General features: G+C 43.2%; 1 protein-coding gene across 1 annotated transcript in view; it reads left to right on the top strand.

Annotated features, from left to right (window-relative positions):
* The window catches only part of LOC105569665 (sodium channel protein para), a 39,733-nt gene that overhangs the window by 357 nt on the left and 11,557 nt on the right, over positions 1-27,819 (top strand). The window contains exons 2-25 of the mRNA XM_012026303.1: positions 23-200; positions 2,715-2,747; positions 7,086-7,241; positions 7,793-7,998; positions 9,821-9,949; positions 11,591-11,682; positions 12,427-12,639; positions 12,953-13,013; positions 13,184-13,493; positions 13,601-13,897; positions 15,531-15,587; positions 16,445-16,897; positions 17,148-17,244; positions 17,328-17,396; positions 19,590-19,837; positions 19,951-20,124; positions 20,219-20,569; positions 20,705-20,909; positions 22,298-22,429; positions 22,766-22,898; positions 22,983-23,107; positions 23,252-23,514; positions 23,599-23,772; positions 26,993-27,115. Coding sequence (XP_011881693.1) covers positions 54-200; positions 2,715-2,747; positions 7,086-7,241; positions 7,793-7,998; positions 9,821-9,949; positions 11,591-11,682; positions 12,427-12,639; positions 12,953-13,013; positions 13,184-13,493; positions 13,601-13,897; positions 15,531-15,587; positions 16,445-16,897; positions 17,148-17,244; positions 17,328-17,396; positions 19,590-19,837; positions 19,951-20,124; positions 20,219-20,569; positions 20,705-20,909; positions 22,298-22,429; positions 22,766-22,898; positions 22,983-23,107; positions 23,252-23,514; positions 23,599-23,772; positions 26,993-27,115 — 4,248 coding nt within the window. The 5' untranslated portion in view covers positions 23-53. The remainder of the gene's footprint in view (positions 1-22; positions 201-2,714; positions 2,748-7,085; positions 7,242-7,792; positions 7,999-9,820; positions 9,950-11,590; positions 11,683-12,426; positions 12,640-12,952; positions 13,014-13,183; positions 13,494-13,600; positions 13,898-15,530; positions 15,588-16,444; positions 16,898-17,147; positions 17,245-17,327; positions 17,397-19,589; positions 19,838-19,950; positions 20,125-20,218; positions 20,570-20,704; positions 20,910-22,297; positions 22,430-22,765; positions 22,899-22,982; positions 23,108-23,251; positions 23,515-23,598; positions 23,773-26,992; positions 27,116-27,819) is intronic.

The raw sequence follows: 27,819 nt of genomic DNA on the forward strand, positions 1-27,819 counted from the left end.
CATCGCGATTTCGCATTCGCAGGAAGGTGGCTCAGCTGTGCGCAGCCTAGACAATGTCCGAAGATTCTGACTCTATATCAGAGGAAGAAAGAAGTTTGTTCCGTCCGTTCACGCGGGAATCCCTGGCAGCGATTGGGACTCGTATCGCCGAGGAAGAGGCCAGGCAAAAGGAGCTTCAGCAGAGAAGAGCGGAAGGCGAGGTATGAACGCGACCGTATTGCGCTCGTTGCACGATCGCGTTTTTTACTTCGCGCATTAACTACATCGACACATAATCCGTCATGTGCGTATTTCGTATAGGAATATCCCTTAAGTAGCGCCAAATAAATGACGCGGTCGTCCCATGACGATCGCGCGTCAGGCAATTCCGATACTTCGGAATTATTTCACGGAAGTCTCCAAGAGATATTGTTTGAACTCTAAAAAGATCCTAGCGGTAATTCCAACAAAAAAAATATATAAAAAAACAATATGCTTTGCGTAAATGTTCGTTGTACATATGCTTACTGTTCTCCAAACTCGTGTCGCTATTTCGAGTCTGTTGTTATCCGTTGTGTAATTTTTGAGTTAGTCATACATTGATTAACGCTAGCGGGTATATTTATCTGACGCTGCTAATTTTTCTGCCAAGCTCGACTGTGCGATCAATTGATCTTCTTGTGTAATTACTGTCCTTTTTGTACATATTCACGTGTACATATATGGTCATACGAGACGAGCAATGTAACAATAAAAATTTACAAGTCTTTGCGAAAAGGATATAACGTTCATTTAAATTGAAAATCCTGTTGCGCAACAAATCATCTTAGAGCTTTCGGAAAATTTCTGAACTGACAGCCATTGCGCCTACAGGCGCTTCTGTAAATGCGCTAAACAAAAGTTTCGCACTAAGAATGCCGCTCGTACTTAAGATTCTGTTACACTCGGTCCTGTGTCTTCGCTAAATTTTGTTTTCTTTCCAAACATTTTTAATCGGTAAAGTGAATACGTAATCAAACAAACCAGATAGAGACTAAACAGAATGCGAAATGGATGAAGTACGAAAATATCAAGAGCAACGAAACGGTATCGCACTTGTCAAATGTATTCGATATAAAACTCAATTTACATGAACAAACAAACAATGAGATTTTAAGTACACATCAATATTAACCACATTTAGACCGCGATATTCAACTTGAATATTTTTGTCTCTCTCTCGAAAGGGACATTACGTTCTCCGATATATTCATTTCCCCCTTGTCGACTGATCTTAAGTACGAGTTGCCTAATCGTTAACTTTCCTACGCCTAGCTGTAGCGCCGTATGCGAAATCTGTTCTTTCCCATTCTTCTCTTACATATGTCAAATTGCAACAAATTCACTCGTTCCCCTTGATCCATTCGACTGTCCTGTTGATTGTTCGCTTGATCTATCGCTAACGTAGTGAGGATGTAACTGTCTCTCTACCAACGACTATTTAAACCCATTTGTTTATATATATATATATACATACACATACATCTGTCATCGAGAGTATTGTGTGTGTTACGAAAGATACATATTGTCACGTACAAAGCTCGATGTCTGCAGTGCCACTTATCTCTCTGTGCCTACTTATACATAAATACATATATATATAAATATATATACATATACAATATTTATGTGCGTGGATATCGCCCATGTATCATGGCCTACCTCCACTCTTTCCTCTCGTCGCACTCGCGTTAATGAATAACGCGCGAGTGCCACGCGATGAGAGATGATTATCACGGAGAAGCGTATTAATGTAAATCCAACGAATGAGTCCCTTACATCCTTATAATTAGCGATCCTAATTTGCTCCACGGCTATAACAGCAACGCCGATAAAAGGAGCGGATTTATTTATTAACCTTCCTCCTCCTCCTCCGCGTCTATCGTTCAACATTGATCGCGCTGTTTGAAAATTACTTTCCCCAAGAGGAGCAAATCCTCTCCTTTTATTGCCTCCTTGTATTATACTCTAGCGATGAAAGGTCAAGGAGAGAACGAGAGAGAAGCGAGATCAAGACTGGATTATCATCGATCGTGTCTCTCTCTCGCTCTCCCTCTTTGTGATAAATTTTCAAAATCTAAAAATATATCGGCCTACTATTTTTGCACTTTTGTAAATATATTGCAAAGTTTGTGGATCAACTAGCACATTTAGACGGATAAGATTATTACGTTCTCTGCTCTTCGTTACAATCAATCGTTTGAAGAATCTACAGAGTTTTTAAAGTCTACGCGCTAGCAAACTTTTCCAAAGTATCTTAAAATAATTGATAACGACACGGACACGTAATTCTCTGTGAAAAGTATCCTCGAATTCCCAGACGATCCGCGTTTTCCCAACAGTTAATCCAGTCCCGATCAAGCTTGATGTGCTTGGAAACCCACTTTCCGGCTTGTCTAATCCTATGTATTTCCTCTGTCGTGTGTCTATGTCGTGATGTAACAATGTGTTTCTACTCCCTTCCCTGCCATTTATCCTTTTAATCTTTCTCTCTCTGTTTCTCTTTTCCGAACATCGGCCGATCCAGTTTCTTACAGTTCCCGAGAGCTGCGACTGATCCCATCTTATCGCGCCCGTCCCCTTCTTACTGCATATTGGCATATTCTCTTTTTTTCTACTCTGTTCATTCACCCATATCCCCCGTATTCTCTGTATCTCTATGTGTAACGACTGTTTCTCCATTTCTCCAATTTCAGGGAGGTTATGGACGGAAGAAAAAGAAAAAAGAAGTAAGACGTTACGTCACGCTAAGTAATACCGCTCTCTCTATCTCACATCCGACTCTTCTACCTTACTACTAACATGCACACGTGCACACGTACACGTCACGTATGCCGGCATACATACGTGCATCACGCATACACACGTACACACCGTGAACACGTGCGCAAACAGACACGCACACGATCTCACGATTTTTCCTCACTCGGCAGCATTTGGCCGATCGATCGACCACACACGCGTCACTCACTCACTGTCCAACATTACGCCACACATACGATACAATACTCGCTTGCATTTTGTGCGCAGGGATTGAAAACAAGAATAATGAACTTTACAGTTTCTCACGAACGTCCCAGAAAATTTTCGGGCCACTCCACGTCTCCGTAACGTACTCGGAGCTGCATTCGTATTGAAATTCTACATACGGATTTTCACTTGGGTTATTAATTTACAGATCCTTCGTTCAGTCGCGTTTTTTTCATCTGTTCATTAATCTTTGACATTTAAGCATTTCCCCCCTCAGAGAATTTTACGAGGGAATTTTGTCATTGTTACCTTGAGCTATAAAACAAAATGGTATACTTCGCAAAACGCTACCTTTCCGACGCGATATTTTCTCCGATGCATTGCCCGTGACAGTCTTGGCAACTCTCGCGACCTTTCAAATCCGAGTCCTTCCCAAACGTCACGATTGATTGAAGAAGGAACTTGTGTTCGCCCGCGAGTTAGACGGTCGCGGTCGCGAAGGTTTCAATCCCTGGTTTTCTGCGTGCCACGGTGTATATTGATTCCCGAGCGTCATCATCCCGAATCGATATATCGACCGGATACCAAAGATGTGCAAGTTTAATCCGCGAGGCATTGAATTCGAAACGTTTTGATTAATTAATTCGGGGGGGACTATTCTTAGCGGCAACGCGCGCGATTCGCCTCCGTGATATCTCAATGTCGGGTATCTCCCTTATCGCGATCGCGAACACGTATCCGCCCCTTCTCGATATTACATCGTGGCCAGCGAACATGGTGATAAAGTCTCATAACTTGCACACGCGCATACACACACTCACACACGCAACACACACGCACACACACGATACAAGGCAGCGTGCTTTTGCCCCTTGGTTGTTGCAAATACACGAATATACGTTTCTTGGCCAGTGTCTTGACGTCTTACGATCGGAAGCGAGCTATGCTTACGCTTTTAATGCGCGGCTTTCTCTCGAAATATTCGTTGCTTCCAGAATCTCTGTGCTTTGAGAGCGCTCTACGATACGCTTTTAGGAGCGAGCCTGGGACCAATTGTTACGGGGCGGGGGAGTGACAAGTGCGCCACGTTTCGAATCCTCGAGAGAGACGGGCAATTTATATCGAGCGGTACATCTCTCGCGATTGCGTGCCAAAATTCTTTCGCGACAAACGAACGTATCTTACCACAGCTGTCACAATTAATCCCAGACTCGGTCACGCAATGATTCAAGGTGTACGAGTTAAAAGATGCATTAAACCCGATGTATCTGATTTGCAAGAGTACTTGGTGCGCGCCCGACTCGCGCGCATATTTGCGAGCGATAAATTGAAATGCGTAATATATGAGCGCGGTCTTAAAAAGTCCCGCCGTCGGGAAAACCGCCTACGAAGTGGCAATACGGAGATGCGCGGTAACGTACGACATAAATATTTCGAGCGGAGGTCGCGGTCGCCTGGTGAACGCTTATACAGATCGTATGCCATACGTGCAACGCTTACGCTGACTTTCTCCATCCCGTCTGTTTTTCTCATTGAAATTTCTCGACGAACCAGCGCGCACCGCCGCAGCTGCCTTCGAAGCAAAGTGCGCGAGCCGCGCACAGCCGCGCGCGGTAGCAGCCTCAAGAATCGTATTGATTTATGGTTGGCCGCGATAATAGCAAGTTCCACGACGTGGGAACTTGGCCATTCTGGCGGAGAGACGCGGGGGTGACAGTTCGGAACAATCTTAATCTCCGACGGCGCCTTCGCGGCGCGTTTGTTATTCCGCGAGAGTCAAGTTCGCGCGAGAGCGGGGGCTCCACTTCCGGCGTTTCTCGCGCACTATGCTTGTTACGCTTCCTCGTGGTCGAATCCGATAATGCACCGGGTCGTACGCGAGATACGACGGGTCCTTCCCCCCCCCCTCGAGATTCGGCCACGAGTTTCGAAACTTTCGGCACGCACGAGCACGAGTTTAGAGCTTTCGCGCGCAGGGCTCGGCGGGCACTTTGGCTTGCGCAACCTTAGACCTAGTCATCTAGACCGTACACGGACTCTAGCGTAGCCTTTTATCTAGGTGCTAGGACACTTGCCTAAATTTCTCAACACGTAATTCCAAATGGCACCGCAATGCCGAGGTATATGAGCGCGCCCGCGAGATCGACCGAACGGATCTCGTGGCCCCACCGTCCGCGGGATTTTGCCGCATTTTACCGGTGTTCGCCAAGTGAACGCGTCGGCGACGGATCGTTTAGCGGTTAAGGCCTTAAACTCACCGCGCGTAAATTTACATAAGCGCATAAACGTAGAATACGAACCGCCCCGGGCCCACGGGGAGATATATACCGAGCGCTTTATTTCGGTTTAGACATTTATTTGCCATGCATACGCTTTTACATCAATTTGTGCGCGACTGTGCCCTGAATAGATGAAGACTGGTTACCGCGCTCCGCTACGGCGGATCGGATAGAGCCCTAGAATAGAGCTACTGTGTCTAGAGCGTTAGGCAAACTAGTAACAGTCGAGTCGGCGTAGAAAACGAAAACAATAAAGAAATAGGAATAGTATTTTTAATTAAGACTCGCCAGAGACTCGAGACGTAGGAGGGGCCGAAAGTCGAGCAAGAATCGCGTGGACCTTCTTCAGGTTCGTATGTTCACGACCCGTTTTTAGCACCGATCAAATTTGCAGCGCGAATATGTCAGTATTCGACGCCGCTGGCTTCGCCTTTCACGCCGCCGTGGTCTTACTGTGTGGCAAGCTATTAGCTAAAATACACGACAAGCAACGTAGTGGTAATATTCCGAATTTTATCAGCGAACACGGGACTCGGTAAGTTCGCTCGGAATACCTCGCCGTTCCGAGATGAAACGAGGAGATTTTCCACTCGTTCGTTAGAACACGCGATAGTCGCACGCAATATACGCTTACTATTACCGTTTCCACGACTAGATCACACGGTTGAGATTTTGTTTCGCGACATGCACAGGCGACGACGATGCGGTTGCATCGAGCTCATCTAAAAGCGGGTTATGAATAACTGGTGCACTTAGAAAAGTACGCGGATGAATATTTCCAAAGAAGCGATTTGTTCGAATATTCATACGACGGCACTGAATATTTCACGCTCGCGTTCTACATACGAGAGTCAAATACGATGCCATACGGTTTCCGTCCTTCTATACGGTCAAGTTTATATTTCTGGCCGTGCTACAGGGTGCTCGTAAATGTATATTTCAACGTCACTTTTCCATGAAAAAAAATCTCGCGTAAGATACTCGGCGGTGTAAAAGAATGCTAAAATGTTACGTGCAGAAGAGATTGCGCGTGAGTTGACGAAATTGGCAATCGACAGCGGTTAGTGCCAAATAATTAGTGTACACTGTAAAAGTTTGCAATTGTACCGAAGTGTGCCTTTACACCTTATAATACTCGAGAAAAGCTTCGCAATCGTAATATGCATTTCCGTTTACATCTCTTTTGTATCGTTGTACACATGGCATTCTTGTGCCACGAATAACGAAGAATCGCTGAAATATTTGCAAATTAATTTTGTATTACATTCCGTATTACGCGGCACGTTACCGTCCAATGTAGACACGCGGCTGTGCATATATAGCCGAGCCCTATTGTCCGTTTAATTTACGGTCGAAGAAATCGGTATTTTGGAAATATTTACATCATCGATTGCTCCATTATTTTTACTTTTGATACTCGAATATGAAATGTGATATATGCGATGGCCCAATTTGATTCTCCACACCCGGCTCAAATGATGACAATAATAGAACGCATTAAAAAGACTTTCCACCAAATTTTCAAGCACGATAAGCGGGCGAGGTCAATTTTCTTTCACCCCCCACCCTCGTACACCGGCATCATATATCCTTGACATATTCGCTTCGACAAAAGGAATGTTTCAGTCACTCAACCAATTCTGTTCTCTCGATACAATTTGAATTACAATGATATGTATCTTTTACATTTCAATTACTTGCGATATTTTTCTGCGAAGCTCCGAGGCATCATTTTGCCGAGGCAAAATGCCGTGATAACGATATGGCGTGAAAAATGCGCGCCTGTACAAGTAATCTTACGAGGATCTACGTTCGCAGGTACGGTATGACGACGAGGACGAGGACGAAGGTCCTCAGCCGGATCCAATGTTTGAGCAGGGAGGGCCGCTTCCAGTCCGACTGCACAACGAATTTCCACCCGAGTTGTCCTCCACACCTCTCGAGGATATTGATACCTTCTACCACAATCAAAGGGTACCGGGCATTGACGCACTAATTAGTTTAACTCTTTTAGAGGAACTCAGTTTTCGCGAGATGCGGAACATTAGAGCGGGCGCTAACGAGAGAGCGGCCGCTCGCCATGGCTGCATCTGGCGTAGCTATTTTCAAACTTTGCCTTTCAACTTCGTAATTGCTTTGACTAACTATTTTACGGTTATAATGGTGCGTTAAAAGCCATACGTCTATATTAAGATCATTTATTATTTTCTACAAACGCGTAGAAATCGGAAACCGCAAATTCATCCTGAAAAATATATTTTTTCGCGGGTTATCTCGGACGATTGATTTTATATCAATTATCGCGTTCGGGAAATCTCTTTGTTTACACTTGAACCGAAATAATTGTTTTACTACGAGATCTCATCGAGAAGCATATCTTTTTTAATTAAAGCCTCCATTAATGTCTTTAAAGCACACGGTTCGTTCCGCAAGTACAAAACGACTGTCTCGAAGGATTATCTATTTTTGCACTTTTGTCCGTAATATCTGACCGAATGAATTTTGTGGTGCGTGTCTGTTCACAGACCTTCGTCGTCATTAGCAAGGGAAAGGATATATTCAGATTCTCAGCGACGGACGCGATGTGGTTGCTCGACCCGTTCAACCCTATACGGCGCGTGGCCATATACATATTGGTTCACCCGCTCTTTTCCCTCTTCATCATCACTACAATATTGGTTAACTGTATACTCATGATCATGCCCACCACGCCCACCATCGAGTCCACCGAGTGAGTATCTTTCGCCGCCCTCATTTGCGAATCGTGACTCTATCGGCGATGATGGATGAGCGAATTACCTGTATCACGCGGAAAGGCAAACTATTTCGCTCTTATTAGAAACGAAACTGTTCAAGAGACTAATTAAAAATTTCACACTGGAATAAATCCTATAAAATGCACTCAACAAAATAAAATCCCCATTTTCGATCGAACGTGACCAAGTTGTACATTTACGTAACTTTGAAAAATAATTAACATTTTCAAAACCGTAACTTTAAATCTGGATCCTTAAAAAAAGTCTTCGGAGTCTTTAAAAGTCTTTTAAAATATCCCTTGCAAAATTATATAAATTTGTATTTCGTTTTTTCTGTCACTGATTTGGAATGACTTTAATTTCGAGGAGTAGGTATTTCATTCCGTATTAAAAATTAATATCGGTTAGAAATTAATAACGTTATTAATTCCATTTAATATTTATAACAAAATACGCCAGCGATTATCATGCAATTATTTACGTATATCGTTCAATTCATCTCAATGGTGATATTTAATTATCGCCTAATTAGACCCTGCTTATCTGTTTTGACATTATTTTTCAAATATTGATTTTCGAAACATTCGATACTTGACGCAAGGAAACAGTTCGACAAATCAATTCCATCGTCGTACACTTTGCAAATAATATGTAAGAAAAATGAACAAAGATATTCTTATTTTCTAAGATAAGATGTATAAGCATTCTGCAATGACTGGGATGACGATACACACTTAAAAGCTTGCCACTGAATAATTGCAAATTTTAATATATAGCTGTTAGTCTACCGACATGTGCCTAAGCCGGAGATGCGTTTATCGCCGTCGGTTATTTACTTTTGAGTTTCCAAATTTAACTCGTCTCTTTCGCTCGCCACGTTTAGCTGTTTCTCGATATTTATTTAAGAATCTCATCGAAGGCTTACGGCGTGATCACCTGTGTTGTATAGATACCTCAAGAAATGTTCTACATGTTATAGCTCTAATATATGAGTAGACACTGTGATAAATTGTATTCCGTTGGTAAGTTTTGTACTAGTCTCTCTAGAAATAGCACTAGGCGACGGGCAACAAATCGCGCGAACGATCCAACATGCAGTGCAATGCAAATTTGCGGTGGATTTCATTGTCGCGAATGTCTCAAAATTTGAGAGAACGTACCGCAACCATTTTAAGCAGTGAGATAAATAACCATCGTCAAAGCATTAATTTTCAATATAAATGAATCAAAAACCTGATTTTTATTACTTTTGTTTTTCCACCGTATTCCTCGCGTTTAATTGAAACATTACGGCTGTGCCAACGGCGATAAGGGATTCTTTTTTATTTACTGTTTCTCGCGTGAACAATTCGTTCGCGTGTACCGTGCCCGAGATGCGAGTACACGTAGTAGTTAATTTATACAACGAAATAGATGCCAATAGATTACTGCAGGAAATAGACATCAGAAATTAACGCCGGGTTTAGATGCGATTAGTCTCGCTCGCAAAAGTGATCATGTTAATTAATGTGTAATTTCATCACCAGCATGCTTCTGTGTGAGTTTACTATAGATTAGTTCTAACGTTGTGAGATTTACATAAATTTATAATGGCAAATATATATATATATATTTATAGGAATAGAAAATCGTTACGAGATGTACGGTGGAAATATTTTTACGCGCTCTGAAATTATGGCTATGATCACACTTTTGGCGCGAGAGTACCGTTCACGCGTGACATTACGCGCGCTAGATGGTAGAGAGAATCACATGAGACGCATTTAAAAAGCTGAGCGGTGTGTTTGTTGTTTTCAGAGTGATATTTACGGGCATCTACACATTTGAGTCCGCCGTTAAGGTGATGGCGAGGGGTTTCATTCTGCAGCCTTTTACCTATCTTAGAGATGCATGGAATTGGCTCGACTTCGTAGTTATAGCTTTAGCGTGAGTAGTTAAAACTTATTCTTTTTAAAGAGAGAAAGGCAAGAAGGAAGAAAAAGTAAAGGGGAAAATAAAAAAAAAATCGGAGTACACGGTAGAGTATGGTGGGCAGAGGGATCGTCGCCATTTTGTCGAGAAAAAGTCGTGGAGATTCTGTGGAAACTAATGAAAGTGTACCAAGTATCGCTCTCTCTCTCTCTCTCGTTTTATAAATTGTACACCGTGCTAATTACGTCGACCTCGCAAGAAGAAATGTTATTATGAAGACTAGAATTTATCGCACCCTTATTTCCTTCGGACTATAAAAACTGGAAATAATCTCTGGCACATACCGCGGTGACGGAAAATATTTACAAATCGTTCGAATAAAATATCTAATTAATTGACTCTTAATAGAAATGAAAAAAAAACAAAGAAATGGATTACTAAATCGTGTTACGATGACGAATGCGGTGGCCGAGAAATCGATTTTTGAATTGAGAATTTTAGACCGGAAGTTCGCGTATCGAAATTATTCACGAAAACGTTAATTAGTATCAAGTTAGATCTTTCCAGGTTATGACAGTAGACCTCTCCGCTAGATCCGTTGAGTACGCTAACGTAAGACTTTCGTAGCATCGATTATATACTTATATGTGTATATATTCGATCTTCGTTCATTACGTCTCACAATCCACGCAGACACGAACGAGCATACACGCATAACACGCTCTGAGGTGTACTTAAATATATATATATGTGTGTATATATATTTTAAGTACTTAAATTAGTTCATCTAGATAGGGATAGTATTATTTCTTGTCTCTTCTAGTGATCTTAAACAAGGAGTTCTTAATTGCCATTCGTAATACGTTGATTAGACATTAGTACACTTACGTCGAGTCGATGAGTCAGTTGACTAATTGTTGTAGTTTAGTACATATCTATATACATACATTCTTACTTCAGTAATTGTTCATAGATGATCGATACGTGTATACGTTTCACTCGATAAACGAGTACTCGACTGCGGCTCGTAACATAGCCGATCGCGTGCCACGAGATTCAGCGATCTTTCATAATACTTGAGATATCGCTATTTTTGTCAAAATAATTGTCTACCTTCTTCCATTTTCACAAAGAAACCAACAATATTGGAAAAAGACTCGGACAGGTTTTATCCTACTTCAAAAGTGGAGCTTGTTAAAATTATAAAAGTACTTGTTGGAGCAAACTCTTGAAATTTTTTAATGCGCACTGTATTTTTCAAGTGGGAGAACCGGAATTCAAACGACTGGTTTTTTTTCGTTGCAAAAATAAAGAGTAACATATTATAAATTTGTATATGGCAGTGTTGAAAATATAATTGAATCGGATCTCCATGGGAGAAAAATTGACGAGAATAAGCGAGCTTAGAAGATACGTTGGAAAAAACAATCTCGAAACCCGTGGCAAGTTATACGCGGCATGTTACACTGAATCGTGCATGCAGTAATAGCTACCTTACGATACACATTGCAGTTCGTGCAGATTTTTTGGTAGGAAATAGGAAAAGTAGCGAGTAACCGTTTGCGTAACTACGTAACCCCGCCCCGATTTTCTCTAACTTGTTTTACCTTTTTGTTTGTATCACTGTAATGTGTGTGATGTTCGGGTGTATTGCAGTTATGTGACGATGGGCATAGATCTAGGCAACCTTGCCGCTCTCAGGACCTTTCGAGTCCTCCGAGCCTTGAAGACTGTCGCTATTGTACCAGGTATGCTTAGAATATAGAAGTGATCGTAGACGCAAATACATAGTTGGTTCTAGACAACACTTGCCGCGATCGTTGTGTACGTCTTCCGTATCTCATCACACATCCACAACTAGTTCCATCTCACTGCAGCTTGTATCGCCCTTCGCATCATCGTTCCGTTTGTCACTCGGTATTCTCGGAGTACACATTCCGTATTCAATATTTATCCCGACAAATCCGATTCTCTTTACATCGGTCCGGGCTCGCTCCCTATTTTTCCGTATTTTCGCCGCGATCTCGCGAAACCAACTCGATGCACGAAACTGCTTTGAAACGCGGATGGAGACAGAGAGGAATTTGATCGTATATCATATCAGGCGATTTATCGTGAAAAATATGCTTCTGATGACCTTTACATGTTCCATTTTTCATCTCGTAAGCTGTAGCTCGCGCATCGAACAGGTCTCTCGTCTGAATATGATATTAAACAAATTTCCATGTCGCTATCCATAAAATCGTGTGCGTCGTGATGCTCTTCTCCATTTCACAAATTGAATTTCGAGTTTAAAATTCTTTTCTTTTCTTTCTCGATAGAGTTATTTCGAAAAAAGATACTCATTTCGCATTTCGCACTTTATCCATATGCCTGCCTCGACCGAGCCTGTTCTCGCACGACAAGTCGATCGGTACTTCTTCAGGTCGCCGCTGCCGTTGCCGCGTATTTTGCCGCTATGAACCTACTGTCATTCTGTTCTCGTTGTCTAGGTCTGAAAACCATTGTCGGCGCTGTGATAGAATCCGTGAAGAACCTGCGCGATGTGATAATCCTGACGATGTTCTCCCTCTCCGTCTTTGCGCTGATGGGTCTTCAGATTTACATGGGGGTCCTCACGCAAAAATGTATAAAGAACTTTCCTGAGGACGGCTCCTGGGGTAATCTCACCCACGAGAGCTGGAGTCGATTCAATAGTAACGAAAGTAAGTCGCGGTTCTTCGTGAAATTAAATTCGAAAGCGCACAAGTCCGAGAGCATGTAAAAAGCGCAGGAATCGAGACAACGTCCGAGAGAATGGAGTCTTCGTGACGTTTGTTTTTCTACGATTTGACGAGATTCTCAAAGTACGCGATTACAATTCTGCTTGATCCAACCATTTCGGTAGTACACCTTTAAATATAAGCTGCGTTTACACACAGCTACCTGTACCAAACGGTTGTTTTACAAAGACCAATGAGTCTTCTTTAAAATTAATTTCCGATAACCGATTGTTAAAACGTTATTTCTCCTATGCAGGTAATTGGTACGTGGACGAGGCTAAAAATATACCCTTATGCGGAAATTCATCGGGGGCGGGGTAAGTTGATAATTCGCTTCCATTTATACTCTTAGAGTTAAGCGTATTTAAGATTGATATCGCGATTGAGAGTGAATCAATCGACGTTAGTGGGAAGAGCCTTTCCGGAGATACGTTCGCGATATCGATGCAAAGAGCACACCAGACAAATAATGTTCCTCGAAATACAGGACGTGCCTTCCCGGATACACGTGTTTACAAGGATTCGGCACTAATCCGAATTACGGTTACACGAGCTTCGACACTTTCGGCTGGGCATTGCTCTCTGCCTTTCGTCTCATGACTCAGGATTATTGGGAGAATCTGTATCAACTGGTGCTAAGATCGGCCGGACCGTGGCACATGCTCTTCTTCATCGTCATCATCTTCCTTGGGTCCTTCTATCTTGTCAACTTGATCCTCGCTATTGTCGCGATGTCGTACGACGAGTTGCAGAAGAAAGCCGAAGAGGAGGAGCTCGCCGAGGAAGAAGCTATGAGGGTGAGTGACACTGGAGTCCATTTTGGACGAGTCTTTCTTGAGAGACGAATTCGTTATCTCGCGAAATTTTAATCGAAATGACTGACGCGATCGACGAATGTTGACAGGAAGCCGAGGAAGCTGCAATAGCGAAGGAGAACAAGCTCGCGGCGCATGCTGCGGCGCGGGAAGCCGCGGCGCAGGCTGCGGTCGCCGCCGCGGAGGCTGCGGACCAGATCGTCAAATCCCCGTCGGATTTCTCGTGTCACAGCTACGAGCTGTTCGTCGGCCAGGAGAAGGGCAACGACGACAACAATAAGGAGAAGATGAGCATACGTTCGATCGAGTCCGCCGGCGACCAGAGGCACATCAAGCAGATCAACAACAACCACAGCGCTGCCAATAAAGTGCGGAAAGTCAGCGCCGTAAGTATCCGGCTGGACGACGTACGATATATACATATACATATCGACCTTCTTACGCGTCGTCTTGACGTAATCTATCGTGTTGGCCCTGTTATCAACCTTCACGATCCTCCCCCCCCCCCCTCCGACCTCGCTCCTACGAGAGCAACTTATGCGAGGCTATTCGATCCGACTCGACTCGTCGATAGTCTACAATTGAAATCACGAAATTCGAAATATCCGCTGCTTCCTGTCAGCTCGAAATCACCATTTTCCGGAACACAGGATTCAAATGATGACGTATTTACATTTACTAGCTCGGCTGATGGTGAGGAGCTTCTCAGATCGTTAGGGCGAACTCAGTGGCGAGTGTATACCTAGGCGATCAGGCGAGCTTGGTGATAATTTATTACCGTTGGTCCACAGGTATCAAATAGATAATCGAAAGTAAATACATTCGACAGAGAGTGTGTCCTTCCTAATTGTAATTCGCGTATTAGGAAAATAGGCGCAGTCAGATCGAGATAAAGTACCTATGTCTTGACATCACAATCCTGTATCTTTAACACGCAAGAAAAAAAGAAAAGGAAAAAACATTGCGACGAGTCGAGCCTTCCTATCCGCCGCTCCGTAGCATGCTTGGCGTATATAGGATGTCCCAAAAAAGTCATCCACGTGTTTGTCAAATATACGAGAAAAATTGAAGTTGCCAGATCCATGCAATTACTCGCGGCATTTTAACGATTGCATCTTCGCTACGTCGATCGAATGTTGCACGAAGAAACTGTCAATTCCAAAGCTCGATGAAAGCCCTGCTACTCGCACAAATCTTTTTTGGGACTCGCTGCGTATCTCGACTGCTCGCATTATACCATGACCCTTTGGATAGGTGGCTTTACCGCATAGAACCTGTCACCCTCTCGTTTAATCATTCGCCCTAGTTGTATCGTAAATTCCAGTTTCACAATGTGTCGAATATCGCTGCCTCGATCCTGCGATTGCGCGTTAACGCGCGGAACAGTGAATTTCGGCCGTATAACGACACGGCGCATACTGGACATACATTTCAATCCTATTTTACGGTGCCATGCATGCAGAGAAGTATATGCTTAGTATACGATTAAAATGGCTGGCGGAGATACGAACTATATCGGCCGATTGCCTAATACCGATGCTCTAAACGCAATTTGCCTGACACGAAAATTTCGGAATGTCGAACTAACTTCTCTATCCGTCTCTCTTTGTCGGACAAACAAGCAAGTCTCGAATTAAGAGGTAACGTGAACAATTGGACAATGTTCCCATCAAGTATGCTAATACGTATCGCTCTAATTGACGCAATTGGATCGCGGACGTAAACCGCCGATCTTCGTGTCTCTACACATTTACTAGATCCTTACTAGATTCGATAGTTTTCTCTACTCGCACACCCTCCCCGCGATATAAAGATTATTCTCTTGTACAAGCCGTATTTTTCTTTATTCTCCCCTTCTCTTTCTCTTCACCTCTCCATCTACAATTGCGTTATATGTTGCTTCTGCAAGTGTTATGTGATTATTACTCCATTCCTATTTCGAGTGCCTCGTTGGTGTACACATTAGATCACGTTACGAGCCGTTTGGTAGGAGATATCTTTTCTTGTTTTTTTCTTAAGGTCCCTCGCGCCGCTAATGGCCAGTTTACTTATGCCTACCAGGAAAGCCTGCGGAAGGTACGTGTGTCACGACGTGTGTCTGTCAGCACCGACCGTACGTACACTAAATAGCACCATAGGATCCGATCTCATAGTGCTCATCCTCGAGACGCCATTCATCGATATCTCGCGCGTTACGACTCGCACTTCTCAGGCGATGTCTGGCAAGTCGCGCATGCTATCACGCGCCCGTACATCCTCACGGATTTCCGCTCCTGAGTCGAGTCGCGGATGATCACCACCGATGATCGATCGCGTCGCGAGCTTTGCGTAGCAACGATCACCGCGAGGAACTTGATCGAGGAAACAAGTCTCGTTGAGCGATCAATCTTATCTCTTTTAATTAATTGCGAGGAACGATCGGCGTCGCGCGTATCACTGGAAGGATTAATTGCGGTTTACTTAGAAGACGATTAGATAGGCAGCCTACACTATCGCTCCGTCAATCGTCGTGTTTCGTGATCAATTAGTTAAAGTAGGGAAACGAGATGGGACTGTTGAACAACAGCTTGTTCGAAGAGTCACCCGTTGTATAATCGTCCAAATTTAAATAAGTGAATCTTGCGATTCTCTAAAAATATCGCTTCCGCGCTCAGCCGCTAGGACCACGGCCAGAAATGTATGTCGAACAGCGCCAGCCAAAATCTTGGCGCGTTACAGCTCGTGACTCTTCGATCCGTTAAGCGTTGCGACAGGGTCGCGATCGATGGTTCGCGGGAAATGTCACGATCGTCCTAAGGGAATCACGTCGCCGAGGGGGACAGAGACGCCTTTCCGGCTGGCCCTCGCTTCGGCTGCCAGAAAAGAGGGCCGAGAACGGAGAGAGAGAGAGAAGAGAGAGAGAAAAGCGGTGGCCCGCTTTGTTGTAATTCCAGGCGAGCCTGAGCCTACCCGGCTCACCGTTCAATCTGCGCCGCAGCAGCCGTGGCAGCCACCAATTCACGATACGCAACGGTCGCGGCCGATGCTTCGTACCGCCGGGCGGCGACCGCAAGCCCCTCGTGCTGTCGACGTACCTGGACGCCCAGGAACACCTGCCCTACGCCGACGACTCGAACGCGGTCACACCCATGTCCGAGGAGAACGGCACGATCGTGGTGCCGGTGTACTACGCGAATCTCGGCTCGCGTCACTCGTCCTACACCTCGCACGCCTCGCGGCTCTCCTACACATCCCACGGTGACCTGGCCTTCCCCGGTATCCGCGGCATCGACAGCATCGGAAAGCAGATCACCAAGCAAGAGCAGATCCTCAGGAATAGGAACAACAAACAGACGACGCCGGCCAACGGCCACGTTACGGACACCAATCAGAAAACTTATCATTTCGTAAGTGATCCCTTTAATTAGGAAGACATCCTTGCGGGGACCCAATTTGACGATAGAATATTTCGTAGCCTGTTAAATTGAGGGAAACGTCGAATCCTCGCTTCGTGGAACGTACGCCCGTGTTTCCTTGTCAATTTCAATTCTTGTCGATCGTACCGATCCTAGCGATATCTTGCGTGAAACATTACGCGCGGCGCGGAACGTAGCGATCTCCAGGACGGTGTTTACAGTCGTTTGAAATTTTCAGGAGACTTCCGATCTGGAGCAGGATCCCACGGGCAAGACCAAGCAACAAGACAATCCGTTTATCGAACCGTCTCAACAGCACACCGTGGTCGACATGAAGGGTGAGATTGCGAACTAGTTAGCGAATAGCTCCAGGCGCTGCCAAGCAATCGAACTTACTTGGAACTTTATCATTCTTGCGCAGATGTAATGGTGTTGAACGACATAATCGAGCAAGCCGCCGGTCGCCAGAGCCAGACGCCGGAACAAGGAGGTAATGTCGCGTCCCTTTCCGCATATCTTTCATCAAGTTTCCTCCAAGTTTCTCCCTTCAGTTTCTCTCTTCTGTTCATTCCTATCGCAAATGTATATATATATATATATATATATATATATCTTGTTTATCGTGTGAGCAGCCTGCCGTTCGATGTACAGTGTGGTTTTGAAAAATCTCTCGCCATACTACTCCCTTGCGTTGACATACTCTTTTGCTGGACATCTCTGGGCCGCGCGCCTTGTACATACATAGTAGAACGAACAGATTTCATTTTTAATTTTCATCCCAGCCGACGCAGCTAAGATCACGCTCGTGTTCCTTATACGTACTTTAGTTTACGATTGAGCATGGCGTGTAAATTGATGCGGTTTGCTACATACGATGGCTCGATATACGTCTCAGCGATTTGCTAAATGGAGAGCGAGCATACTAATGGCGAATAACATAAAACGCAGGACATTGCCTCTCTCTCTCTCTCTCTCTCTCTCTCTGAGCAGCGTGATGCGACGAGAAAAAAAAGACACGATTGCGGCCCGCGGGCCCTTGAGGGCGGTTTGTGAGAGCAGTTTTTGGGGAAACAGAGTTTGCTCGTTTCCTGCGATGTGACACAGATTACCACTTTCGCCGCAGCTGCACGATCCTGGTCGCTTCATGCTTCCATTTTTTTCAGATTGTCTCAATCGTCGATAAATCGTGACTAATGCTCGGTAATACAGAAGATAAATCTCTCGAAAATGTTGCGTTGTCAAAATGTTTCCTTTCATCCTACATATTACATTATTTTATCACTTAAATTAATATGTATATTTATACAAAAATATCCGGTATGCAATATTAATTTTGTATTTCATTTACTATTAGCTTATTTCCCCCTTTCTTCCGTCATTCTCTTTCTTCATGAATTAAAATAAGAATAACATTTCTGTTAAGTAATTCTGGACATTCTTTCATTCTCATCGATGATTGAGAAATCTCAGTTATCTTTGATTTCCGATACGAAACTGCAGCGATTTTGGTTAAACTTTCGATATTTTTGCACCTGCATCACCACCGCGTTGAAGGGCACTATCGTGTTTGTCTCGGGTGCACAATACGGCAAGATCAGCATATTCCGAAAATAGAAACGAGTTTTTTCAACTGCGCGTTGTTAGTTTTTGCGAAAGATATTTGATCACCTGGCGTAGTTTCGAATTTTTGCACGTAAAGCTGTAAATCACACTTTCGCTACAGCGCTACGTCTATAAATTTTGTTGACGTAAGCATCCGCGTGAAAACAGAATATGTTACGGAAGACCGCACAAAACCACCGCTTTGTTTGAAAAATGTACAGCCGTGCGTGATATTGTTTGTTAACTGTGTTTCATTGTAAAATATTTGAGTTGAGAAGAATTTCGCGCGATTATGTTGAAGTTTGGTTGTCGTTCATTGCTTATATTACAACATTTAATTCTTTCGCCACCATAGAAACATACCTTTTAGAAACACAGACAGAAATTCGTATACCCCAAGTTTAATATTTAATATAACTTGTACAATAATAGTTGATTTTGACTGTCGATTTTAAGAAAGAAAAAACAATGAAATGGCTTCATAATCTTTCATGTGGCGAAAGTATTAAAAAATGAGGCTCTCATTTTTGTGTGTACATACGTAAAACTGTAATAATGTTGAGTTCGCGCGCATGCTATAATGTAATTATGTCGCATTGCACATTATTCGCGTCGCTAATGCACGACATTATTTGTTTAAATTTTATCATTTTCAATTTTATATTTGCGACTTGCGTGAATGTGTATATACCGTACGAAATATATTAACTACAATTTATCCAATTATATTGTATCAATTTTTACAAGTAAAATACTCGTAAACCTTTGTAATTTGCGAAAACAGCACAACGTTAATGTAGTAATGTCAGAATTGACAAAAAACCAAATTAAGAAACGTTTGACTTTCAGATATTTTGCGACTATGGTATTAAGTACGTTTATCCAGATTTACGCGATTCATTATTCAGTATGTCATTTTCAATTTCGCGCCATGCCTAACTGCTTGTCTGCCTGCCTGTAAATATAATCTGTGATCTCGAAGAATGAGCCTGACCAAAGAAAAACCTCTTTCCCCAAAAAGAGTGGTGCCAGACAAAATTACTAACGCGCGTTACAGTTTCGACCTATTACTTTCCGACAGACGACGATGAAGAACCTACGTTCAAGGACAAGTTAGTGGCCGGAATGTATCGTTGTATCGACATCTTTTGCGTCTGGGATTGCTGTTGGCTCTGGCTCGAGATTCAAAAGTACATCTCCCTGTTGGTCTTTGATCCGTTCGTAGAACTCTTTATCACACTTTGCATCGTCGTCAATACGCTCTTCATGGCATTGGATCACCACGACATGGATAAAGACATGGAAAAAGTACTCAAGTCTGGCAATTACGTGAGTACTGCCGTACACGCGGTACAAGTACGGTACATTGTTACAGAAAAATAATATATGTCGCACAAATCTACTAATTTGCGAGTATGTTGACAAACCGATTCAAATTCTAGTTCTTCACGGCGACGTTCGGTATCGAAGCGACTATGAAACTGATGGCGATGAGCCCAAAATATTATTTTCAAGAGGGCTGGAATATTTTCGATTTTATCATCGTCGCCCTTTCGCTTTTGGAGTTGGGTCTCGAGGGTGTGCAAGGTCTGTCGGTACTACGGTCCTTCAGATTGGTGAGTCTCTCCCTCCCTTTGCATTGTTCGACGAGCTTCTCGTAACTATCCTAAGAGCAATCGCGCGAGTTGTCAAAAATATGATTTCTTTCAGTTGAGAGTGTTCAAGCTGGCTAAATCGTGGCCTACGTTGAATCTGCTCATCTCCATTATGGGCAGAACGGTGGGCGCGCTGGGTAATCTGACGTTCGTGTTGTGCATCATCATCTTCATCTTCGCCGTGATGGGTATGCAGCTCTTCGGCAAGAATTACATCGATCACGTCGACTACTTTCCGGACGGTGATCTACCTAGATGGAACTTCACGGACTTCATGCACTCCTTTATGATCGTTTTCCGAGTGTTGTGCGGGGAGTGGATCGAGTCTATGTGGGACTGCATGCTGGTCGGTGACGTCTCCTGTATACCATTCTTCTTGGCCACCGTCGTCATCGGTAACTTGGTCGTAAGTACAAAGGGCGGAATGTTGTTAACGGCATAAGTTTTCAAGCCGATGTAAGGAACACCGCAAATTTTTGCGTGCCAATTAAATTATTTCCTACGCGCCGAAGATTAATCGTGTTGTATTTCCACGAAACAGGTCCTGAATCTCTTCTTAGCTCTGTTGCTGAGCAACTTCGGCTCATCGAATCTATCGGCCCCGACTGCGGACAACGACACGAACAAGATCGCGGAGGCGATCGATCGAATAGCGCGTTTCATTAAGTGGATCAAGCGAAATATCCTTGATTTTTTGAAGTTGATGCGAGCCAAACTCACCAATCAGATATCCGATCAGGCGCCAGGTGAGGGACCGTCCAACAGTTGGAAAGAAGGTTTATATCCAATCAGATCGCTTGCTGTGTGCGCTGTGTAGTTCGTGGCACTGTCTTTCAGTTTTTGCTTTACACTTCTTTCACACGTTTTGCTGGTGCCAGTCGGCGACCGATGTAATAGATCACGCGTGATGACAAGCTATGAACGATGAACAGAGCGGACGACAGATTCGATCGTATTTTTTTTTTGTTGCTCGAAATTACCTTTCAACGGCATTTACTTACTCTTTATGTCGTTTTACGTTTCTTTCATTGATTTTACGATCATTTCTAAACAATATGTTGTATCAATTCTAACGTAGAGCTCGTAAAGCGTATATACGTCGACTGGTACATTCGATTTATTATGCAGACTCGATAAATTTTACTTGGTTCGCTATTATGCTCCATTAAAATCGTCGTACTGCATTATAATGAAATTTTATTTATAATTTGATACGAATAATAAACGCTCTATCCTTAAATTAATTACAATTAGCTCAGAATTAGCTTTGAATTTAATAATATTTTTGATAAGAATTTTATGCAATAATTAGCGAAAATAAGGCAGAGTCAATTAGTTCAGTGTGTATTTAATGCACGGTGGGATTAAACGCAAATTAAGTTTTGTTTCGCTGATTAGCTGCCTGGCAGTTATACGTTGCTATGCATTTTACTTTGGGAACGCATTTTACTACGTAACTTCAATGGTGATGAAGTTCGTCCAAGATGCGAATATTAACAATTTACCATTAAGCAGAATTAGACATGTACATAAGAAATCACATGATGCGCGCTGCATTTTTGTTCACAGCAAACCGCTGTAAACTTAAAATTCTCGGTTAATTAATTTTTCGATCGATCCCCCCCCCCCAAAAAAAGTCTTTTTAACAAATATTGAAATATGGAAGCGATTTTGAAATATCTTTCACGTATTTTTAAAAGGCTACATTCAATGCGCGACAATAGAGCAATCTAACTTCGATGAGTTTGGCTGTTTCGAAACTACCATTAGCAAAATTAATGTCAAATTTGTCAATGCAGCAAGTATCAACGCACAAAGCATCTACATTGTAAATCGTTGACACACCGTCTCGAACCGGATCGGGTCACTGGTGGTACCACTCGACATAATTGACACCATATACGATTGCATGCGAACAACACGATCATGTTACTAATTTGATCTGATTCCTCAATTTGACGTGTTGGGAATCGCGATGGAAAACAATCGCGCACGTGTGTGGATGGGCCTGTATATACAGTGAACCAAGTTTTATCTGTACAGCATTGCGCATAATTTTTCAGCGCGTTCCGATTTGTTTTCCGATACGAATTACCTAATAAGGGCGGGTTAGAGATTTTGTGTGACTGTGCAGATGGGATTGATCGCGATGGGGACCTAGATCTTGCAGATGGAGAATTGGACGCATACAGAGACAAGAAGAGCGCCAAAGAGCTTAATCAGCTTGAGGTTGCCATTGGCGACGGGATGGAATTTACCATTCATGGTAAGCGTGTCGGAAACGAAGTACAACTCTTCCATAACTATAATCATGATAATCCGTATTGTGGCGTCTTTGGCTGACAGAAATTGCATAATGTGTCGGGTTACTTATCGATACATGAAATCATGTTCAACGTACGTTATTCATTTGAAATACTTTTGAGAAGCTGTTGCAGAAGACTGTAACTTTACGAGAATTAATCGAAAGATAAAAGACCATTATGCAACTGTTTTCATTGAAGATTTAGAGATATGTATTTGCCGGCTATTAAATTTCAAAAAGATAAAAACGGTACTGCATAGTAAAATTAATATGTCGAATTTGATTTCCCTCCCGAAGGAGACCTGAAGAACAAACTGAAGCGAGGCAAGCTGTGCATGAACAATACGAAGGTTATCGCGAATTCAATAAACCACCACGATTATAGATTGGACAACGATTACATTAATCAGAACGAGGACGACACTATCAGGTCGGTTAGGTGTTTCATTAAACGCTCACGTATCTCAGGCAATGTTGTTAAGAGCCGTACCTTACTCGAATATCCTTTCAACAGCAACAAGTCGTACGGCAGTCACAAAAACCGCGCATTTAAGGACGAGAGTCACAAGGGCAGTATGGACTCGTTAAACGGCGAAGAGAAGAAAGACGCGAGCAAGGAAGATTTGGAACAGGAGGAAGGTAAGACTCGCGGTTTGTCTGACCTTGCAGAATCATTCGTAAATTCGGAAGACGAGATCGGCAAACGGCGAACGCGGAATAGACGGTTTTTATTTATGAAACGTTTCAAGTTAATGGTGAATAAGTGAAACTACTTGTATCCAGATCTAGAAGACGAGGGCGAAGAAGGGGAAGAACTGGGAGACGGCGAGATAATAATCGCGGATGAGGATCCTCTTCAGTCCAACTACCCGGCCGATTGTTGCCCAGAAAATTGCTACAAAAAGTTCCCATTTCTGGCCGGCGACGACGACGCCCCGTTTTGGCAGGGCTGGGCGAATCTGAGATTCCAGACCTTCCGGCTGATCGAGAACAAATATTTCGAGACTGCCGTCATCACCATGATCCTTCTAAGTAGCTTGGCCTTGGTAATACTGTCACTTAATTTTTTACATCTATTCGAAATAATATATCTAGGCGATATCGGCTGAGCGAAACCGGACGGCTTGCAGGCTTTGGAGGACGTTCATCTTCAACAACGACCTATTCTGCAGGACGTATTGTATTACATGGACAAAATATTCACTGTCATCTTCTTCCTCGAGATGTTGATCAAGTGGCTGGCTCTAGGATTTAAGAAGTACTTCACGAACGCCTGGTGCTGGCTCGATTTTATCATCGTCATGGTGAGTCACGTGTCTCTTTCTATCTCTCCAATATTTCAACCCGATTCTCAAAGATGTTTGATTTTGCGCAACGTGTGCAATTGAGCGACACCTGATTATCGAAAGACGACGATTCCGTCGGACATTTCAGTGAAGAGTGGAACGTAAAATAAAATTCTCGATGTAACGAAAGCTCGATTGCACACACTCGGCAAGTAATTCACGAGGGGATCTTTTCGTTCTCGAATGACTTTGCACGCGGATCAGCTATCCGTGTTGCTTTCGCGTCATTTGGCAATTTGCGTCACTTTGAAGAATCGGTAACAGTTTGATCGGCGTAGTCGGACCGATCTTGAAAATAAGTCCAAGTGCCATTTACGACACGAGATTGCAGAAAAGTATCTATCCGTGTTTCGATAACGGGAATTGAAATGTTTATGGACAACGATTCAATATATTTGACGATGACAAATAATCGAGCAGTCTCTAAATAAAGCCAGAGCCGATGCACGGATGATCTTTTTCCCGCCGCTCCACGCGCGCGACGACAAGATCTCTCTCGTTCTTACATCTTGTCTCTCCCCGCTTTCTTTTACTTTCTCCCCTTTCAACCCTTGAACAACTAATGCAACGACGTGCGAAGCAATGTGGGAGCGGAGCGTCGAAGCTTTCGGTGGATTTCTCTTAATCGATCGCCATTTAAGTATTATTGTTAAGAACTGACGCATATTATGTCCCGTCTGATAAATATTTGATGAAACTAGCTATCACTGATCAACTTGGCCGCTACCTGGGCCGGCGCAGCTGACATCCCAGCCTTCCGTTCCATGAGAACACTGAGGGCCTTGAGGCCTTTACGAGCAGTCTCACGGTGGGAGGGCATGAGAGTAAGTCATCGGCCGGCGAGGACTTAAGCGAACAATTTATGCAAAGAAAGCCTGTGATTCGGCCTGTTATCGCAACGACGTTTGATGGATCGTACGGAGCTAACGGATCGATCACGTTATCATGATCAAAGCACGTTTAATTTGTCCGCCGCGCGGGCCTCCGATTGACGAGGGACTGCCGGTTTATATGCATGGATTGTTCCTTTCTCTCTCTGTCTCTCTTTCTTCCTCTCAAAGTAGTGACAATGTCGCGATCGGGAACGAATCGGGACGCAGGTCGTTTTACAGAATCCAAGATTTGAGCGTTGACTCGTGCCAACGGCAACGTCGATAAAGAAAATTACTTGTGCCCGGTATTTTTGTTAATTTATGCATACACGCGTATTAACTTTCTTCCACGGACATCGGCTCTCGTCAAACATATTTGTTTACATTTTTGTAATTTTGTAAAAAGTTCCGTCTTACAAAAAAGAAAATCATTCCCTCCCTCCAGTCTGCTAAAAAGTAAATGGACGAAAGCAACTGGAGAACAAGTGATTCCGTTTATTAACGTTGCTTGCGCGGGGTCAGAGCCAAAAGTCAGAGATTCCTTAAAACGAGCTGGATCCATTGCGGCTCGGCTCCGATCGACTGTTGATTGAGCGATTTAGATAGTATACGATATCGATCCGTTGGACGCGGTACGAGGCTTCGGCTTTTGAAATATCCGTTGTGGTAAATGGGAACGAGGCGGAAAAAAAGAATGGAAATCTTAAAGGGGGCGCTGAGCGTGAACAACGGCTACGGCGAGGGTAGCTTGTATTACGGTGTATTATGGTGTACCTATGGTGTGCTTATACCGATGTGCAGAGATACACTGGCGTCTCTACTTGGTGTCTGCACTGATACCTGGAGTCATTGTCGTATATTACTAGCTAACGTCGCCTATGTACGCCTTTTTTTTAACAGTCTCTTGATACCAATGATCGTTGTGCAAAGTACCGAATTTCTATACATGATATACATATATACATATATATATATATTATATGAATATGCTTTTTGTGTAGTGTAAAAATTTCCTCGTATGTGTGTGTGTGGATGTGCGCGCGTGTGATTTTACGTGCGTCTACACGCGCAAAATATGTAATATGTTCATCGAGATCTCTCTCAGAGAGCGTCACGACGTTCCACGAGCGTATATTTCTCCCCCTCGTCGAGTGAGTAACTGAGACGCGAGCAAATCTCATTTCCTCGTCTTTAATTGACATGATTCTGATATCTCTTGGAGATTTCGCGCGTAAATTAAAGTGAGAGTTAAAGAGCTCGTGCGATGCGTCGCGATCGCAGGTGTGACAAAAAAAAAACTTTTCGTCTGTTTCAGGATGCAGCCGATAGTAACTTGCTCGTATAACTCGATAATCCCTACCGAGCTGTTTGTCGTTCGATCTATCTATCTCTGTTTCTGATTTGCGCGTGCGTGCGTGTGTACGTGCGTATGTGTGTGTGTGTGTGTCTATATATAGATACATATGTATCTTTCCACGTACACATGTAAATATATATATATGCACATACACACAGAGTCATGTATAACTCCTGATTATTGTTAATTGCTGTATGTGCCGTACCTGGAATCTATTGCCTCTATCTCCCTTTATATAATTGTCGTATTAATGTAATGTGTCCTCTGCTCTGCGAGTACCGTCACCGAAATCTTTCCCGCGGTTCGCGTAACAAGCCACTTTGCACACGCGGCAAACCGTTAATCCATGCGACGCGTTATTTTCCAGAATTACTTTTCACATTTCTTGCGGACATATTTAATAATTTAAACGTCAAATTTGATTATCGGTGCCGAACACACCGTATTGTTATCCAAATATCATTCTATTGCCTTATCTAAAATAATTCTTTGTCGATATCAAACGCACCAACACCGGAGAAATGAGATGTAAAGGCGCAAGAGAAGACTGGCTCCTTGTTGAGCAACCGATACGCTTCCCTCTTTTTGCACGGACCCTCGGAGGTGACGGTACTCACAGAAGAGTAATACAATAATGTACATATGAGTATATACATATAAATATCTATAGCTAGAGAAATGTCGAGGCTCTCCACAGATCGACAGCCCCTCGAATTTCGTCTCTGTACAGATATCCAAATGTCTTGATCCGACGAGGGAGTCGAAGGAACGCAGTAACACGTCGATCTCGTCTGTCTTTGACTTCCCTCCCGCCCCCTCTTTCTTCCCTCCCCACCCCCTCACCCCGGCCTTATTCCAACGTCCGTGAATCGTCGGAACTGATCAAGTCTAATCCCCTCACACGTCTGTCTACCTTTCGCTGTGATTCGCTCTCGTTTCTCGCTCGCAGGTATCGCTCATTAACTTCGTAGCGTCGCTCTGTGGCGCTGGCGGGATTCAAGCCTTCAAAACAATGCGGACCCTAAGGGCCCTAAGGCCGCTCAGGGCGATGTCTAGAATGCAGGGGATGCGGGTATGTAGCCCACCGTCTCAGCAGACCTTGTCGCTTGCTCTACGTCTGCCGTGGAGAAGACGGCAGAATCGATCCCCCATGTTTAATCCCTTCAATACCGGGGAGTATGACAGCGTTTCTTAATCTTATAATCCTCGCCAACGGTGTTTTATATCGAGGGGGATGTCAGGAAGAACGGGGGGTTTTTTTATACGAGTATCTGTTTACGATCGTCGTAAATGAATTTTATTTTACCTGAGTTCAATTTATTTAAAATATAAAATATACCGCAACTACTGCAGCATAGAAACGTTATCAAATATCATGGAAAGAAAGTGCTTTTTTTCTTAGATATGGAGAGAACAATTAGAGAGTTAACATTAAATCGTGATTTTATTTGAAATTAGCGCGCAACTTTTAAAATAATATCATTTGATTTCAAATTTTTGGACAATTTAAAAATAAAATTTAGACACGCGTGACGTTTCGTTTTCGAATTAAGGAAGAGCGTATGGCATTATATATATCCTTAAAAGGTATTGAGAAACGTTCGTTAAACAAATCGATGTAACTTTTTTCCTCATGATGTGCTACCTAAGTTCATCAAACTGTTGCTATTACAAATTGTGATCTTCGTCTCTACAATCATTTATAAATTATTATTCAATTATATTGTCATCTTTCTTCCCCCCGTGTAATTTCTCGCACTAGGAACAATAATTCTC

The sequence above is a fragment of the Vollenhovia emeryi genome, unplaced genomic scaffold, assembly GCF_000949405.1.
Source record: "Vollenhovia emeryi isolate VEMERY1.0 unplaced genomic scaffold, V.emery_V1.0 DF939123.1, whole genome shotgun sequence".
NCBI classification, from domain to species: domain Eukaryota; kingdom Metazoa; phylum Arthropoda; class Insecta; order Hymenoptera; family Formicidae; genus Vollenhovia; species Vollenhovia emeryi.